Genomic DNA, 15,208 nt, shown 5'->3' on the forward strand with positions numbered 1-15,208 from the left:
AAACCTGGCATCATCCTTAGAAGGAACTCCATTCACACTACTAGAATTTATGTCATACTATAGATATTGCCTGTGTTCCTCCTCCAATAGTGCTCCTTAATGGCAGATAGCATAACAAACAATTAAGGGCACAGTCTCTGGATCCAGAATGCCTGAGATCACACACTGGCTTAGTTAATAATACCATGGACTTTCATTTGTCCTTATATTGCTCCTCATATCTAGCTCAGGGTTTGGAATACAGATATTCAATAAATGGTTGATGGTTGGATAGTTTTTTTGACCTCTGGCCCCAAAGCACTGACATGGAACTAGACATTTCAGAGGATCTTCATAAAGGTCTGAGGGTGGTAGCAGATGCTGAGGTGTTGGGATGTCTAGACTCCTAACATAAGTAGTGGCAATGTTAAAAGAGATACAAAGGCAGCAGAGTTGCTGAACATAGAGTGTATGTAATTTATTGACCCTGTGTTCCCCCACTCACTGGTCACTGCTTTTGACTCGGAGGACAACAGGTACAGAACTGCAAGGGATCATCCCCAGCTCTGTGATCACCAGATCCACCAGTTCTGGGGGAGTCACATCATAGACCAGATTCAACAACCGCAGGGACAGGTGGTTCTGCCAGTTAGCCAGGGCTATGTGGTCTCCTTGCTCACACAGCAGATCGTCTGGGTCATCTGCAATGAGAGGTGTACCCAATGATGTCCTCTTAGAAAGTAGGCTGTAGTTCAGTCTCCCCTCTTCCTCCCAAATCTGCTCAGGTCCTAGAGCCTTCTCTTCTGCCCTCCTGGGCTCTTACCCAGCTCGTTAGAGACAAAGGCATCAGTCTGCACCCGCTCACAGAACTTGTATGTTTCACAGCAGACCAGCACCGGCACGTTGTGGGCTCGTGCCACCAGGGCCAGCTGTGCTGTCCCTACCCGTGACATCACAGACCCGTTGGCCAGGAGTGCATGAGCTCCCAATAGCACCTTAGAAACCTATTTGTTTGGAGAATGGGATGGGGGGGAAGAGAAATGCGATTGATGATTATTATGGGGTAAAATTCACCACTCCTGCCCAGCAGCAATATTAAGACAATGAGTAATAAATCTTACTAGAGGCTGTTCATGGAAAACACCTGGCTACTGACCCATCAAACCTCCCACAAGAAAACTAAACTCTAAACTTTACTTTTATCCTGGTCCCTCCTAGTGGCTGTTAGTTTAATATAAAGTTCTTGCTGTAGCTAGAATGTGCTATAACATTTTGCAGATGTTTTTCCTATTACATATAAAAACAGTTATATAATTCTAATTATTTCCAAATAATTACAACCTGAAGAAGATGGGATTATGTCTTTACTACTATACCCTTTTATCTCCAACTTCGGAGTCCCTTTCTCTGCCCTCACCTCTGGGAGCACATAGGAGGCTGCAGGAATCAGCAGGTAGGAGGCAGGGACACCGGCATGGACAAGAGAACGTAGCGTGTGCCTTCCCTCCAGCCGTGGCCGGCTGTCCACCACTACCACCCGAAACCGCCGGCCCTTAGCCCAAGCCTCCTGAAGAATTCGTGATACCAGGGATGAGCTGGAGTGAATGAAGAGGAGGATTCAGTTATAAATGTCACTAACTGGTTGGTGGCCAGCTCGTTCCTAAAGGCAAAGAGAAGTCCCTTCTTCAGATCATTTCACACACCCCCACCCCTGAGTTTTCTCAGTCATAGCTTCCGAACCGTACCATCCATACACCAGGATCACATCTCCATTACTGATCTTCTTATAAGCAAAGCGTGAAATTGCCTGAGCTGCAAGCACAATCTTCTCTTGCACATACCGATCAATGGCTGCTCGGAGTTCTGACTTGGCCTAAATGGAGTAAGATGCTTAAGAAGCAATAAATGAACACATTTCTTCCTCTGCTCATCATGCCAAAGGCTGGAACATGTGTGTAACAATGAACTGAAAGGGTTGCAAAGGGACCCAAAGGTGGCACAGTCAGACAGTCCAACCACTTCTTTAACTCTTGACTAGGGCAGAATGTCTGCATTCCTGGGGGCCCTAAACGTGTGTCTCAGCTCTACCCCCAGGTGTATGTCTTCTTCAAGCATACACATTACCTCCTCTTCCCGCTTGGAGCTGCTCACGCTAGTGATCTCCTTGTTAAGGAACTTGATGGCATTGCACATGCTTGCTGACAGGGGGCGGCACTGAGTCAGGAAGCTACAACAATAACACCTCACATAAGTATAACTCATTACAACTTACAAAGCTCTCACGTTCAAAAACATTTCTTTAAAAAAGACAGAGAACAGAAATATGAAAATAGAGATAGACAGAGGTAAAAGGGCAAGAGAAAGCGTACAGGACCAGACAAGGTGGGAGTGGCCTTATTGTGGTTGTCCTTACCTGAAGTAGGGCTTTAGTTTATTTACGAGGTCCCTTGAGAGTTCTTCATTGGGTGGTGTTGTGTAATCCTGAATCACCTAAGGGATATACAAGTTAGTCAACAAAATGCCCCCTAACAAAGGCTTGTGAATGGGGAGAAGTGTAAGATTTACTGAGTGAAGTATACTGAGGGCAGAGTCATTCTCTCTTAGCCCTAGAGATTACTGTGGGTAACCAAAGCTGGGATAGTGTCAGGGTGGGTGGGATTGGGTCATAAGAGGGGGCAGGAGGGGAGCATACCTGCTGCAAGGCACGGAGCAGGGCAATACACCGGGCATTGGAGCCACTGACCAGGCCCTGGGAATACTGCAGGCCGAGGCGCACCATGGCTGGGTGGATCACAGAGGATGGGATGCTGATGGGATGGCGGTGTCACACACTTTGCAAGGGAGCTTGAGCATCTACTGCCCATCTGCCCCTGATAAACAGGAACTTCCTTCACCGGCATAGACACCCCCATTTCCTTTTTTTTTTTTTTTTTTGCCTTTTATTCACTTTCCTTCCCATTTATTCAACTTCAAGTTTCCAGTCACTTTTAGTACTGAGTTGCTAAAATCCCTCCTACTTAAAAGTTATGACAATTTCAGAGGATCCTACCTCATATACTGGGTCAGAGAGTTTTGTCTGCTGTACTGGGGTAGGTGGGAGAAGAGACTGACTTTGGATCCATAATCCTTTCGTGTAGGAACCTTGAGAACAAGGAAATAGGACCAAAGGCTCAGAGTGTAAATCTTATGGGATGAAGCTAGAAAGGAAGTACACAGTGAGACTGCTTTTAGCTAAATCCCCATCCTTCTCAGCATCTTTGCCCTTCTTTTTGCCCCAACAGAGTACCTTTCCTCCCTTAATCCCATTCCCGAGGCTCTTTCTGGCCGCACACCACACCAACCCCCCTTCCTACCTGTTGTCGCTCTGGTTTTCTAACAAGCCTTCTCAGAAGTGTGAGGTCATCCACCTGAGTCTGCTCAGGGAGACGTTTCACTCCTAAAAAACAACAGTCATGTCTTCAAGCCACAACAGTTGATCATGAGAAACTTGTTTTTAGGGCCTAAAGGACATCAAGAAAAGTTGGGCAGAGGAGGAGGAAAAAAAAGAAATGGAGGGCCTCCCTGGTGGCCTAGGGGTTAAGTCTCAGCGCTGCCACCACAATGGCCTGGGTTCAATCCCTGGCCAGGGAGCTAACCCACATATGGTGCAGCAGACCTCTCCTTTCTCGCCCGCTGCTTCCCTCAGCAGTGTATTTCAGTAGATCTGCCTGTTCTGCTCCTCACTCTGTCTCTGGTGAACCCTCTTCCCCTCCCCCACCTCTGGCCTACACCCCAGTCCTCCCATGCAAAGATAAATAAAATCTTTAAAAAGAAGTGGAAGTAGGATAAGATTAGGAGAAGAATTTTGAACTCTGGGTCCCAAGGCGAAGAATGGGAGGGGAGAGGTGTCTTACTATTGGAAGGCCAGATCAAACAACAATCAGAGTTTATAGAGATGCTGAAATGAAGGAAAAATACCTGAGGGGATTTCTCCAGCTGTGCCAGGACAGGCTTGAGGGGTTGACCCTCCTTGTTCCCCTTTTCTTGCCTGTTTCAGTGCCCGCTGGGCATCCTGCTTGGCCCGCCGCTCAGCACGAAGTTCAGCTTTACTCCGACCAGCTGGAACTTTCTCCCCAGCAGTGCCCAACTGACTGCCCAGTCCAGACAGTTCTTTGGTTGGGCCTACTAAACGTAAAAGGAAGAGGTTCCCAAGCTCCAGGCAGATGATATGAAAGCCCCAGTCAAAGCCTCGCTCCCTTTATCCACTCTTCACTGCTCACTTTTTCAAATGAACTTTGTCCCACCTCCCACTCTTCTCTCCCACACATCCCTCTACCTGCTCCACATCCCAGGCCTTTATTAAAAAAAAAAGTCCCCGCACCTTGACATGGGGCTGCAGATACTGCAGAGCCAGTTTCTGGTTCTGCTCCCTTTTCCTCCTTCCGTTTCTTCTTCTGCTGTTTCTTTTCCTTCCGAAGCTGAAGCTTCTCTTCTTGGGTCATCTCCCTCCCCCCCGCCTGAGACACATACAGAATACTGTTCTTACCCCTGACAATCCCAAAGGTGAAGACGCACTATTGGCTGTCTACAAGATTCCCCCAAAGTTAAGTCTCTAATCCTCCCTCACTCTCTGCTTACAACTCAACATCCCACGGAGATCAAAGCTTCTCCTCCAGGATCAGAGGCACATACCGTTGGGGTTGAAAGAACTCTGTAAAATCTCCTGGCTTTACCGCGAAATAAAGTGAAACGGGAATCAGGTTGGGACAATGTGGCTGACAGAGCCTCCTGCGCACCGTTTGACAGGCGGCTCGGAAGGGCACCCACACTTACCCCGGGCCGAGGAGATAGCTCCGCCTTCATCCCAGATCCCGAGTCTGCATCAGAAAACAGAGCACACAGTGAGCCAGAAAGGCTCCGGGAGGGCTTGGGGGGACTCGGAGTCGGCGCAGCTGGCTGCTGGGTCGGCATGACCAGGGCTCCGCCACCAGGCGGGAGGCAAGCCAGGGATCCGCGTGGGGACGCAGTGCGCGGCAGGATCAAAGGGAAGGCGGGGGCGGGAGGCAGGAGGCGGGAGGCGGGAGGCAGGAGGCAGGAGGGGACACCCACCCTTCTCAAGGGAACCAGCCGGTACGCGGCTCGGGGCTGTGCCCCAGGCAGTGCAGGCCCGGGTCCGGCGCGGAGCCGGAACTCAGTGACAGGGCCCAGAGGGGCTCCGGGCCCAGCAGGGCCCACCCGAAGTCCTTCGGCTCGCGCACCTGTCTGGGCGCCCCGACCCTTCACTCACCCTCGCGAACAGCCACAGCCACGGCAGCCATCACACACCGTCCTCGGCTCCGCCCGCCACGGTCACTGGGACCACAGCGCCACCTGGGCCGACTCCCGCGGCGTGCGGCCCCCGGAGACTACAGCCCCCGTCGTGCACCGGGGCCGCGCCCGGGGCTACGGGTCGCGACGAGGGCCACCTCCGCGTTGGGCTCCCGCCGGGCTGGCTCCTCGCGCCCTGTAGACTACAGATCCCAGCATGCCCGGGGAGCTGCGCCCCGGAGCGGACGTCCCACCGCCCTTCCCACCTCCGATCTCAGCCCCCCAAAATGGCGAATGAAGCTGCCGGGACTCGCTAAGCAACGGAGGCGAGCGCGCAGAGCCGCCGCGGCCCTCGCAGTCTGGAGCCCGACCGGGCCCTGCCGCGGGGAACATGCACTTTTCCATTCCGGAAACCGAGTCCCGCAGCGGGGACAGCGGCGGCTCCGCCTACGTGGTGAGGAGCGGCCGGAGCCGGGCCGGGCAGGGGCGGGGATAACGGGCCGGAGCCCTCTCTGAGCGGCCTCCGAGGCCTGGCCGACGACCCTTTCGGGCATGGTCCCAGGCTGCCGACTCCCGGCGGTCTCTCTGGATGGTTGTAACACGTCTCAGAGTCGTCCACAGGCCGCCGCAGCTTCTTTAGGTCCTTTGTTCGGCCGTGTTGCCTCCCCCGGCTGGGCCTTCGTGGCTCTGGTGGGCGTCACTGGTTTCTTGGGGAGGGAGATTGCGGCAGAGTGCCCGAGTTTCCCCTGGACTTGGCCTTGTACTTTGGAACCCGGCCCTGGGGAAAACAGACTGACAAACACTCAGAGGGGCTCTGCGCCTTCCCCAGGAGCAACACCAGGCAACTTCCGGGGAGTCTCCCAGACTGCGACCCTAAAATGCTCGCCTGCTTTTGTGTCCTCAGGCCTACAACATTCACGTGAATGGAGTCTTGCACTGTCGGGTGCGCTACAGCCAGCTCCTGGGGCTGCACGAGCAGGTGGGACTGCGCCCCTGCCTTCAGGCAACTTCAAGCCCTTTTCTATGTCTGGGCACCAGTGTCTCCTTCCCCGCCTCGTCGCTTTCCTTAGGTTGTAGCTTCCCTTTAATCACTGCCACAGAGGAGGATCGAATGCTCTGGCTTATCTTGTGACATTTCCTGGAACTCCTTAAAAGTGTAGAGTCAGCCACACCAACTGCTGTGCCCCTCCTTATACTCGACAGCCTCCTTCCTGCTTCTCTAGCCCCAGTCTTACTTCAGTCTTTGCCTGAGCATGAAAAAAACCGACCTACACCCCCACCCGCTGCCAAATCATTTTTTCTGTCATCTGAGCTGCAACTTGAAATTCTTTTTCCTGCTCCTACAAACCATCACTGATTGCTTTGTAGTTAGTGCTTGAGTTGTTCCAGTTATCTCTAGGTATCTGTGGTGCATGTCTCTCTGTTCTCGCCAGATTGTGAACTGTTTAATTCAGTAGAGAGCCCTGGTTCTACTGATTGTCTGTGCAACCCTAAGCAAGTAACCTAATTTCTTTGGATTTCAGTTTCAACAAATGAAAAATGGATTAGTTGATCTGTAAAACTCCTTTAAGTCCTAGGATACTTTGTGAACATACTTAGCTATTATGTAACTATGTGTGCACATAAACTTTTCTTCTAAAACTCTTTACTTCCCATGAGAGTTCAATAAATACAGTCCTGCTAGATAATCTGGGAAGTCCCCTACACCCTGGCTCCATACACACCCGCCCCACACTGTGAAGGGGATGGCTTCTACATCAGCTAGGTAAGAACTATGTCGAAGATAGAGGGGTGGCTTTGTCTGCTGAAGGAATTGCTTCCCAGATGACCAGGATAGATCAAAGAGCAGGTACTGAGGGAAGGGAAGCAGAGCCCAGGAGAACACTGTGAGTGGATTGCCTCTTCTCTCTGCCATGTTTATTTGAAGAGTTGTATCTCTTTCTCTAAATAGCTTCGGAAGGAGTATGGGGCCAATGTGCTTCCTGCATTTCCCCCAAAGAAGCTTTTCTCTCTGACACCTGCTGAGGTAGAACAGAGGAGAGAGCAGTTAGAGAAGTACATGCAAGCTGGTGAGTGGTTGGAGAGAACTTTAGGCTGACTGTTGAAGATTATGGGGGAGAGACTCAAAATAACTGGCTCTATGGAAGAATTAATTTCTAAATCTGGGAAGCCTGTTGTTGATCTGTTATTAAATTAGCAAAAGTAAATGACATGCAAGAATATGCTAGATACTAGCAAAGCAACTTTGGGCATGCTAGGTAGTTGTAAAGCAATTTAGATGGGTGGGGAGAATTTAATTGTATCTGATATGCTTTAGATTTACATCATTGTTACTTCCCTAGTTCTGGAAACTATATATTGGTCTCAACTAGATGGCAGCCAAGGGTGTGGAAGGTGAAGAATTTATGCAGTGAGGTGAGGCCAGCTGGGCAATCCAGCAGGCCACAGGAAATGGGGTAGGGTGCAGTCTGCCTGGAAGAGAACTGGGCAGAGCCAAAAGGGAATCATGTTACTGAAACATCTTTCTGTTGTCCCCATAGTTCGGCAAGACCCATTGCTTGGGAGCAGTGAGACCTTCAATAGCTTCCTGCGTCGAGCACAACAGGTAAAATTTTTGGTGGGACCAAGATTTAAGAAAAGAACTTTTCTCAGGGCCATGTCATTTTAATGAGGTAGCTACAGAGAAGTCATCTGGCGCCTTTTTTTTTTTTTTTTTTTTTTAATGTAAAGGACTCTTGTACCAATAAAATTAAGGAAACCTGGCCTGTAATTAAGCTTCTGAGAATAAAGACACCAGAGACCTAGAAATAGAGGGTTGGGCATGGGCCAGAGATGGACTCTGGGCAGAGGCTAAAAAGGTGGTGTCTTCCATTCCTGTCTGTGCTCACAATCAGGAGACACAACAGGTCCCTACAGAGGAGGTCTCCTTGGAAGTCCTGCTCAGCAATGGGCAGAAAGTTCTGGTCAATGTGCTAACTTCAGATCAGACCGAAGATGTCCTGGAGGTGAGGCATTTGTTCTGCACTGCCCTTCCTTTCCCTACCCAAGGGGCTCAGGCTTGAGAGTGATTGGAACCAGCCAGTATGATAAGTTGTATTTCCTTCCCAATCCTCAGGCTGTGGCTGCAAAGCTGGATCTTCCAGATGACTTGATTGGATACTTTAGCCTCTTTCTAGTACGAGAAAAAGAGGATGGAGCCTTTTCTTGTGAGTTTCTGTGGACTTTACTGCTTTCCTGTGCTTCAAGTAGTGCATTTACTCCCCTGTCCCCCAGAATGTAGCACTTCCTCAGGGCTTCACTCTTGATTTCCCTCCCCTTGAGTCTCATGACATTTTCCCTTTTTTTTTTAACCCATAGTTGTACGAAAGTTGCAAGAGTTTGAGCTGCCTTATGTGTCTGTTACCAGTCTTCGGAGTCAAGAGTATAAGATTGTGCTAAGGAAGAGGTCAGGGCTGGGCTGGGAGGGAGCGGGAGAAAGTTGGATTGGGTTATTGGGCTGTGTATTGAGACAGAATAATGTGGAAAAGGGGGTAGCACTGGGTGTTTCTACCAAGTCCCCCAAGCTTCCTCCTACTGCGCCATTAACCTGATAGTTCCAGATTGCTCCTGCTTTGCCTCTATTTTCCTCTCTGCCTCTTGCCTTAGCACAGCTTAGCCCCATGACCCCTTTTCACCCTTTGACCTCACAGTTACTGGGACTCTGCCTATGACGACGATGTCATGGAGAACCGGGTTGGCCTGAATCTGCTTTATGCTCAGGTGAGCTTGGAGCTGCCTCAGAAGCCTTCCCCTGAAAGTGACTGGTGTCCCACTCTACCAAGAACAGCCCTTTCAGGTCTTTACTCTCAGTGCACGGGGAAGTTCCTAGAATACTGTCAGGGAACCTGGCACAACCTCTGCATACCCTGCTTTGTAAGCTGATATGGTCAAGGACTCATTGCAAAGAGGTCACTCAAATACGGCGTAGGGGTCAGTCTGGACAGAGGTGACTGGACACTTTCCTTGGCTTTCTGACTGGGGACCCCCACCCCACTCCATCTCTACTGTAGACAGTATCAGACATTGAGCGGGGGTGGATCCTGGTCACCAAGGAGCAACACCGGCAGCTCAAATCTCTGCAAGAAAAAGTTTCCAAGAAGGAGGTAAGGCCTCTCTCTCTCCCGCCAAGGGATTGCTTTCTGTGGGCTGTCCTGCTTCCTTCCCCTCCTCACCCGCCCCACATGGTGATGGTTTCAGTTCCTGCGGCTGGCCCAGACTCTGCGGCACTATGGCTACTTGCGCTTCGATGCCTGCGTGGCTGACTTTCCTGAGAAGGACTGTCCTGTGGTGGTGAGTGCAGGCAACAGTGAGCTCAGCCTCCAGCTCCGCCTGCCCGGCCAACAACTCCGAGAAGGCTCCTTCCGTGTCACCCGCATGCGGTGCTGGCGGGTCACCTCCTCTGTGAGTTGGGGTGGGAGGGAGAGGCCCTAGGGGTTGCAGAGCAAGCCTGGAGCTTCAGAGGAGGTAGCTTGATCAGAATAAACTCTGCCTAATTCCCCTTCCTCTCTCAGGTGCCATTGCCCAGCGGAGGCACAAGCAGCCCGGGCCGGGGCCGGGGCGAGGTGCGCCTGGAGCTGGCTTTCGAATACCTCATGAGCAAGGACCGGCTACAGTGGGTCACCATCACCAGCCCCCAGGTGTGAGCCCACCCTCAGGCCTCCTCTGGAGCCCATTGCACCGTCTCTCTTAGATACCCAAGTCTAGGGCTTCCAGGACTCCACGTGAGTGGGAGCCTTGTCTTAGGGGTGCTGGGCTCAGGATGACCACTCTGGTCAGGCTGAGCTCTCTTCTTGCCCTCAGGCTATCATGATGAGCATCTGCTTGCAGTCCATGGTAGATGAGCTGATGGTAAAGAAATCCGGAGGCAGTATCAGGAAGGTAAGCAGCAAGCAGGGGCCAAGCAGCTGAGTGGTTGTAGTCTCCTAGGCGCGAGGCTTCACTGAAGAGGGAGGGGAGGTGATGGGCATTTCAAAGGGAATGATCCTGCCCTCATCATTGCCCCTACCCTCACCCCCAGATGCTGCGCCGCCGGGTCGGGGGCACTCTGAGACGCTCAGACAGCCAGCAAGCAGTCAAGTCCCCACCGCTGCTTGTAAGTTATTCCCTGGTCAGTACCCCAGCCCCCAGCCTTGCCTCAGTGAGGTCTCTGACACCTCTGCCTCTTCCCCAGGAGTCACCTGATGCCAGTCGGGAGTCCATGGTCAAACTCTCAGTGAGTTGCCTACAAGGGTTGGTGAAATGGGTGTTTGTAGGGGAATCTCAAGGAGGATCCGGCACTCTGACCCCCACCCTGCCTTTGTTACAGAGCAAGCTGAGTGCTGTGAGCTTGCGGGGGATTGGCAGTCCCAGCACAGATGCCAGTGCCAGCGATGTCCACGGCAATTTCGCCTTCGAAGGCATTGGAGATGAGGATCTGTGATCTCCAGTGCTCGGATGTCTGCCCTCTACCCTGGAATTATGTTCAGAAACTTGCCCTGTGCCTGTATATCCCAAGCTGGGGAGTCGTCCTCTTACCTTCTCCTTTTCTCTTCCTGGCCAGGAGCCTCCTAACCTACCTTCCCTTCTCCCCCAGGCTGGCTGCAAAAAGGACTGTCCTCTCTTTCCAGAGCTGGCCCTCAATGCCAAATTAGCATTTAGTATTTTGCACAAAGTCCAAGGGACCATGGCTACCTGCCTTGGGGAGGAACCACAGCTCCTCCTGGGCTGCTTCTGAGGCCCCAGGCCAAGGGGATGGGCAGAAGTCTCTGTGTGGTCTGGCCCAGTTCCCCCTCATTAAACTCAGCCTGATTGCTGCCTACCTCTGCTTCCCTCTCACTGCCCCGCTCCCTCCATCACAACATGGACTGCTGTGCTGAAGATCAGGGTGAGGCTGAGCTGTACGTGCCACTGCCAACTCAGCATAGACATGGCTTTGTTAGTGTTTCCTTTATTATAAAGCACTGAAATAAGTTAAATAAACAGGTGGGAGGCTGGGCAAACCCCCAGCCAGTTCTTCCACAGCCCCTGGAGATGGAGCAATGGAGGTGAATACAGGACCCTTCTCACTGAGCTCATGAAGTGCACCAGTCAAGACAAGGCCCCCGGTCCATGGGGTTTGGGCTAGGTTAGTCTGTGTGGAGCCCCTGGCCAGCGGGGGAGGAAGAAGGTAGCTTCTAGTCCATCTGTATAAAACATACAGGGTGAATCCGTAGGGCCCTAAAGGAAAAGGACCTGGTTCAGGGCGAGTCGGTATGGACAGCCCGGCTACCAGTGCTGCCCAGGGCCGTTGGACCCCGAGTGCTCAAAACAGAAGGGGGGCTGTGAGGTGGAGCCCAGCCCTCCGAAGCAGAGAGGCCAGGCCCTCCTGCCCCACCGTGGCCATGCACCTTCTGGTGGCGTTTGTAGTTGTCCCAGTGGCCAGTGGTGTAGGCGCAGGTGGCACAGCGAAAGGGCTTCTCGCCTGTGTGCCGCAGCATGTGGCGTTTGAGGTTCATGCTCTGGTTGCAGCTGTAGTTGCAAAGGCTACACCGAAAAGGTTTGTCCCCAGAGTGGATGCGACCATGACGCTTGAGGTTGGCCAGATTGCCACAGGCATAGGGACAGAGGGGACACTTGTAGGGCTTCTCTCCCGTGTGGACTCGCTGGTGCCGCTTCAGGTTATCCAGATGAGCAGAGGCATAGGGGCAGCGGGCACAGCGGAAGGGCTTTTCCCCACTATGTGTCTTCATGTGCCGGGCCAGGTGGTTGGGGTAGTGAGTGGCAAAGGGGCAGAGGCTACAGGCAAAGCCTTTGTCACTGGGGCCCTGGGGCCCCCCACTGGCCCCCCCTCCAGTCTCTCCTCGCATGCAGCGCCCACACGTGGCAGCTCCCAGCCGACTACTCTCCCCCTCCTCCAGTTCTTGTCCACAGTTCCGGCAGGTCCAAGGGAACAGCAGCTCTGGCAGTGGTTCTGCTCCAGTCCCACAGAGGCCCTCCCCTTCACCCCGCAACTGCCCACAGTCTGGCAAGAAACTGGCGCCGCCAGGTGGGACATGAAGACTCAAATCTGGAAGCAGCAGAGCATCTGTGGAGGCAATGAGAGCAGGGCTATGAATCCCAGCATCCCAGGAGGCCCCGCCCAAGTCCCAGGTCCTTTGCTTCCTGGCTCTTTACCTTCAGGTCGCCGGGGCACCGCCCCCTCCTGCTCTGCGGGGCTGGGAGGCCGGGTTGGACGCGGAGCACAGCAGCGGAAGCCACAGGTCGGGCAGGGAGGAGTGGGGGGCCCCGCGTGGGTGCGCTGATGCCGCCTCAGGTTGCCCAGGCTGCTGCAGGCAAAGGGGCAGTGGGGACAGCGGTAGGGCTTCTCGCCAGTGTGGGTGCGGGTATGTCGCGTCAGGTTGACGAGCTGGGCTGAGGCGTAGGGGCAGCGACCACAGCGGAACGGCTTCTCTCCGCTGTGTGTCTGCATGTGCCGCTTCAGGTGGCTCGAGTAGTGGGACACGAAGGCGCAGAGGCGGCATGAGTACAGCAGCCGTGGGGGCAGCGGGGGCCCCCCACCCGGCCCTCCTGCCCCACAACACGGCCCCTCACCTGTCGGCCCCCCACACAGGTGGCAGGCTGGGCCTGGCCTCTCACCCCTGGCCTCCCCTGGACCCCTGGCTGGCTCCTCAACTTCACTGTCGGCACTTAGTGCCCGGCCGCCCCCAGACTCGTCGTCGCTCAGCCCGTAGGGAAGCCCAGGCCTGGCCCCCAGAGAGTCTCCTGGTGAGACAGACATGAGAAGAGACATCAACATGGGGTAGGACCGTGCTCCAAACTCCCTTTCTCACTTGGGGTCTCCCCACTTGGGACCCACTCTTCGCTTCAAAGATCCTGAAAATTCAACATGAACTCTCCCTGGGAAGCTGCGCTAACCTGGCCACGGCGGTTGTACTTAGCTCCACTGAGAGGAAAAGAGCTCAGAGTGGGTCGGACACTGAAATGAGTCAATGCAATTAACTGACTACTGGAATAAGGAAGTAAAACATACACAAGGTAGAGATCCGAGACGCTTTCCAAGCTCTGTATTGCTGAGGTCCCTTGTAATATGGAACCGATTATAAACACTACCTCCAGTGAAGCAAAATTTGGAAGGAAGTGAAGAAAGAGAAATGCAACTAATACCACTTCTAAGCCTAAAGGATGGATTCCTTTTTATATGGATTCCCTCAATGACTTTCAAAAACCTCGTAAGTGGTATAAGTGGTTAGGCAGCGCAGCAAATTAGATGGGGTGATGCCAAGAAATTACAGGGAAGAGAATGTGGAAGGGTACTTGAGGCTGGACTAAAACCTCAATACAAAAGAAGCTTGTGCTGCAGGTGAAAGGGAGTCAGACCTAAGCAGTTGCTTCCCTGAACCTCTTAAAAGTAAGTTCACAAAGGAACTGGCTAGGGAGGGGGACAAGGTTATTAAAAGGGCATTTGCTTCTAACCAGTTGCATCGTGTGATCATCCCCTGTCCTCACCACCTTCGGACCAGGCCTCGGAACTTCACCTAAACAGCCCTAGAGCTGACTGGGCAGAGCAGTAGCCAAAAAAATCTAGTTCAAATCACCTTCTGCGGTGGCAGGAAATGGGGGGTTACTCTCTAGCCCTATACCCTAACCCTCCTCCCGAAGGGCTGAGGTTCTAGGGGTCACCAAGACTGAATCCAATCTCCCAAACCCACCTTCAGAGTCTCTCTCGAAGCCCATGAGCTGGTCACTGTTGCCGTCACCTTCCTCCTCTTCCTCTTCCTCTTCCTCCTCAAACTCCAGATCCTGGCCTAGTAGCAAATCGCTCTCCAATACCAGGGCCCCGGGTCCTTCATCGAGGGAGTCTTCGGTGTCCACTGGAGGGGGGAGGGGGCTTGGAGGCTGGCCCGCAGGAGCCGTGCCCGTCATCCGCACCCGGGGCGCCCGCCCTCGTAACCCGCTTCCCGCACTCGCGGGCCTCTCGGGTCCCCTCAGTACCTCGGCGAGGAGCTCGGAGTCCAGATCGCCCACCCCATCCCTTAGGAGTCCCCCGCCACCCCGACCTGAACTCACGCCACTGTCCCCACCCCGCTCCTCCCCCCGCGGCCCCTGACCCCTGACCTTTGACCCCCTCGCATTTCACGGGCTGCGGGTGGCTTTGCTTCCTTCGGGGCATCGTGACCGGCTCCAGCCCGACGCGCCTCCGGCCTGTGGCCGCCCGGCCCCGCCCCTCCCTGGTCGGTTCGCCCGCCCGCCCCGCCTCTCAGGACCCGCGAGCCGCCCCCATGCAGCGGCGCGGGCCCCGGGCCGCCCCCGGCTCTGGCCCCGGCGCCCAGCTCAGGCCGCTCCCGCCGCCGCCGCCGCGTCCATTCATGGAGCCCCCGACCCCCCCTACGGAGACCAGCTGGTACCTCCGTGCTCGCTTCCGCTTCCGCTTCCGCAGAGCCACACGGGACGCGTAGTCCGTGCGAAGCCCAGCGGCGAAAGCTTCGCTGCGTGACCAGGAAGTGATTGTGACGAAAGAGGGCGCGCGAGCCAATCGGAGAGCAGCGAGAAACCCGGCCGAGGGCGGGCTGCAGGCGGCTGTCATGGGCCGCCTGACCGGTCCTGACCCCTCCCTGGAGGGACGGAAAGATTATCCCTGATTCCAGGAAGGGGCGAGGACGCGTCGTCGCCAAACCAGCCGGCCAGGAGCTACAGCACCCCCCAACCCTCCACACCTAAAGGCACACTCGAAAGGTGGACCGCAGAGAGGGACTCGGTAGATGCTAACGGTGGGGTCAAGTCTTTTGCCAGAGTTCTCTGGGTGGCCCGGAATGGACTGCAGCAGAGAAAAAAGGACACCATGGGCACGATTAGGTTTTGGCCTTTAGTCTGAAAAAGTGTTGATTGAAAGTGTACAACAGAGAGCGGGTGCGAGCGGCTAGGGGCCATGGAGCCGCCAATAAAAAAG

The 15,208-nt window shown here is 54.1% G+C and overlaps 3 protein-coding genes across 9 annotated transcripts; 1 reads left to right on the plus strand and 2 right to left on the minus strand.

Annotated features, from left to right (window-relative positions):
- Positions 1–432: 432 nt before the first annotated feature.
- EIF2B4 (eukaryotic translation initiation factor 2B subunit delta) lies at positions 433–5,276 on the minus strand (the record flags this gene model as incomplete). Of its 4 annotated transcripts, none has more annotated exons than XM_084235731.1 (13): positions 433–680; positions 803–983; positions 1,397–1,574; positions 1,725–1,852; positions 2,104–2,206; positions 2,393–2,469; positions 2,672–2,786; positions 3,029–3,120; positions 3,333–3,415; positions 3,937–4,140; positions 4,340–4,475; positions 4,792–4,835; positions 5,246–5,276. In XM_084235731.1, 13 exons carry the CDS (start codon positions 5,274–5,276, stop codon positions 481–483), a joined length of 1,572 nt encoding a protein of 523 aa, XP_084091857.1. In that variant the 3' UTR covers positions 433–480. The 4 variants fall into 4 exon arrangements, with proteins under 4 accessions (XP_084091857.1, XP_084091856.1, XP_084091855.1 ...); XM_084235730.1 differs by having other exon boundaries at positions 3,937–4,143; XM_084235729.1 differs by lacking the exon at positions 5,246–5,276 and having other exon boundaries at positions 4,792–4,929.
- Positions 5,277–5,656: 380 nt separating this feature from the next.
- Positions 5,657–10,723, plus strand: SNX17 (sorting nexin 17; the record flags this gene model as incomplete). 3 transcript variants are annotated; one of them, XM_084235256.1, is made up of 15 exons in its annotated part: positions 5,657–5,719; positions 6,170–6,244; positions 7,217–7,334; positions 7,806–7,870; positions 8,160–8,270; positions 8,381–8,471; positions 8,623–8,710; positions 8,955–9,024; positions 9,315–9,407; positions 9,502–9,705; positions 9,816–9,941; positions 10,105–10,182; positions 10,322–10,396; positions 10,475–10,516; positions 10,610–10,723. In XM_084235256.1, the coding sequence occupies 15 exons, from the start codon at positions 5,657–5,659 to the stop codon at positions 10,721–10,723; spliced, it is 1,413 nt and encodes a 470-aa protein (XP_084091382.1). The 3 variants fall into 3 exon arrangements, with proteins under 3 accessions (XP_084091382.1, XP_084091383.1, XP_084091384.1); XM_084235257.1 differs by having other exon boundaries at positions 6,170–6,208; XM_084235258.1 differs by lacking the exon at positions 6,170–6,244.
- A 796-nt stretch (positions 10,724–11,519) lies between these two features.
- ZNF513 (zinc finger protein 513) lies at positions 11,520–14,766 on the minus strand (the record flags this gene model as incomplete). Of its 2 annotated transcripts, none has more annotated exons than XM_084235645.1 (4): positions 11,520–12,346; positions 12,436–13,023; positions 13,971–14,132; positions 14,667–14,766. In XM_084235645.1, 3 exons carry the CDS (start codon positions 13,993–13,995, stop codon positions 11,520–11,522), a joined length of 1,440 nt encoding a protein of 479 aa, XP_084091771.1. The 2 variants fall into 2 exon arrangements, with proteins under 2 accessions (XP_084091771.1, XP_084091770.1); XM_084235644.1 differs by lacking the exon at positions 14,667–14,766 and adding an exon at positions 14,377–14,431.
- Positions 14,767–15,208: the final 442 nt, after the last annotated feature.

The sequence above is a fragment of the Talpa europaea genome, assembly GCF_964194135.1.
Source record: "Talpa europaea genome assembly, chromosome: 6".
NCBI lineage: Eukaryota > Metazoa > Chordata > Mammalia > Eulipotyphla > Talpidae > Talpa > Talpa europaea.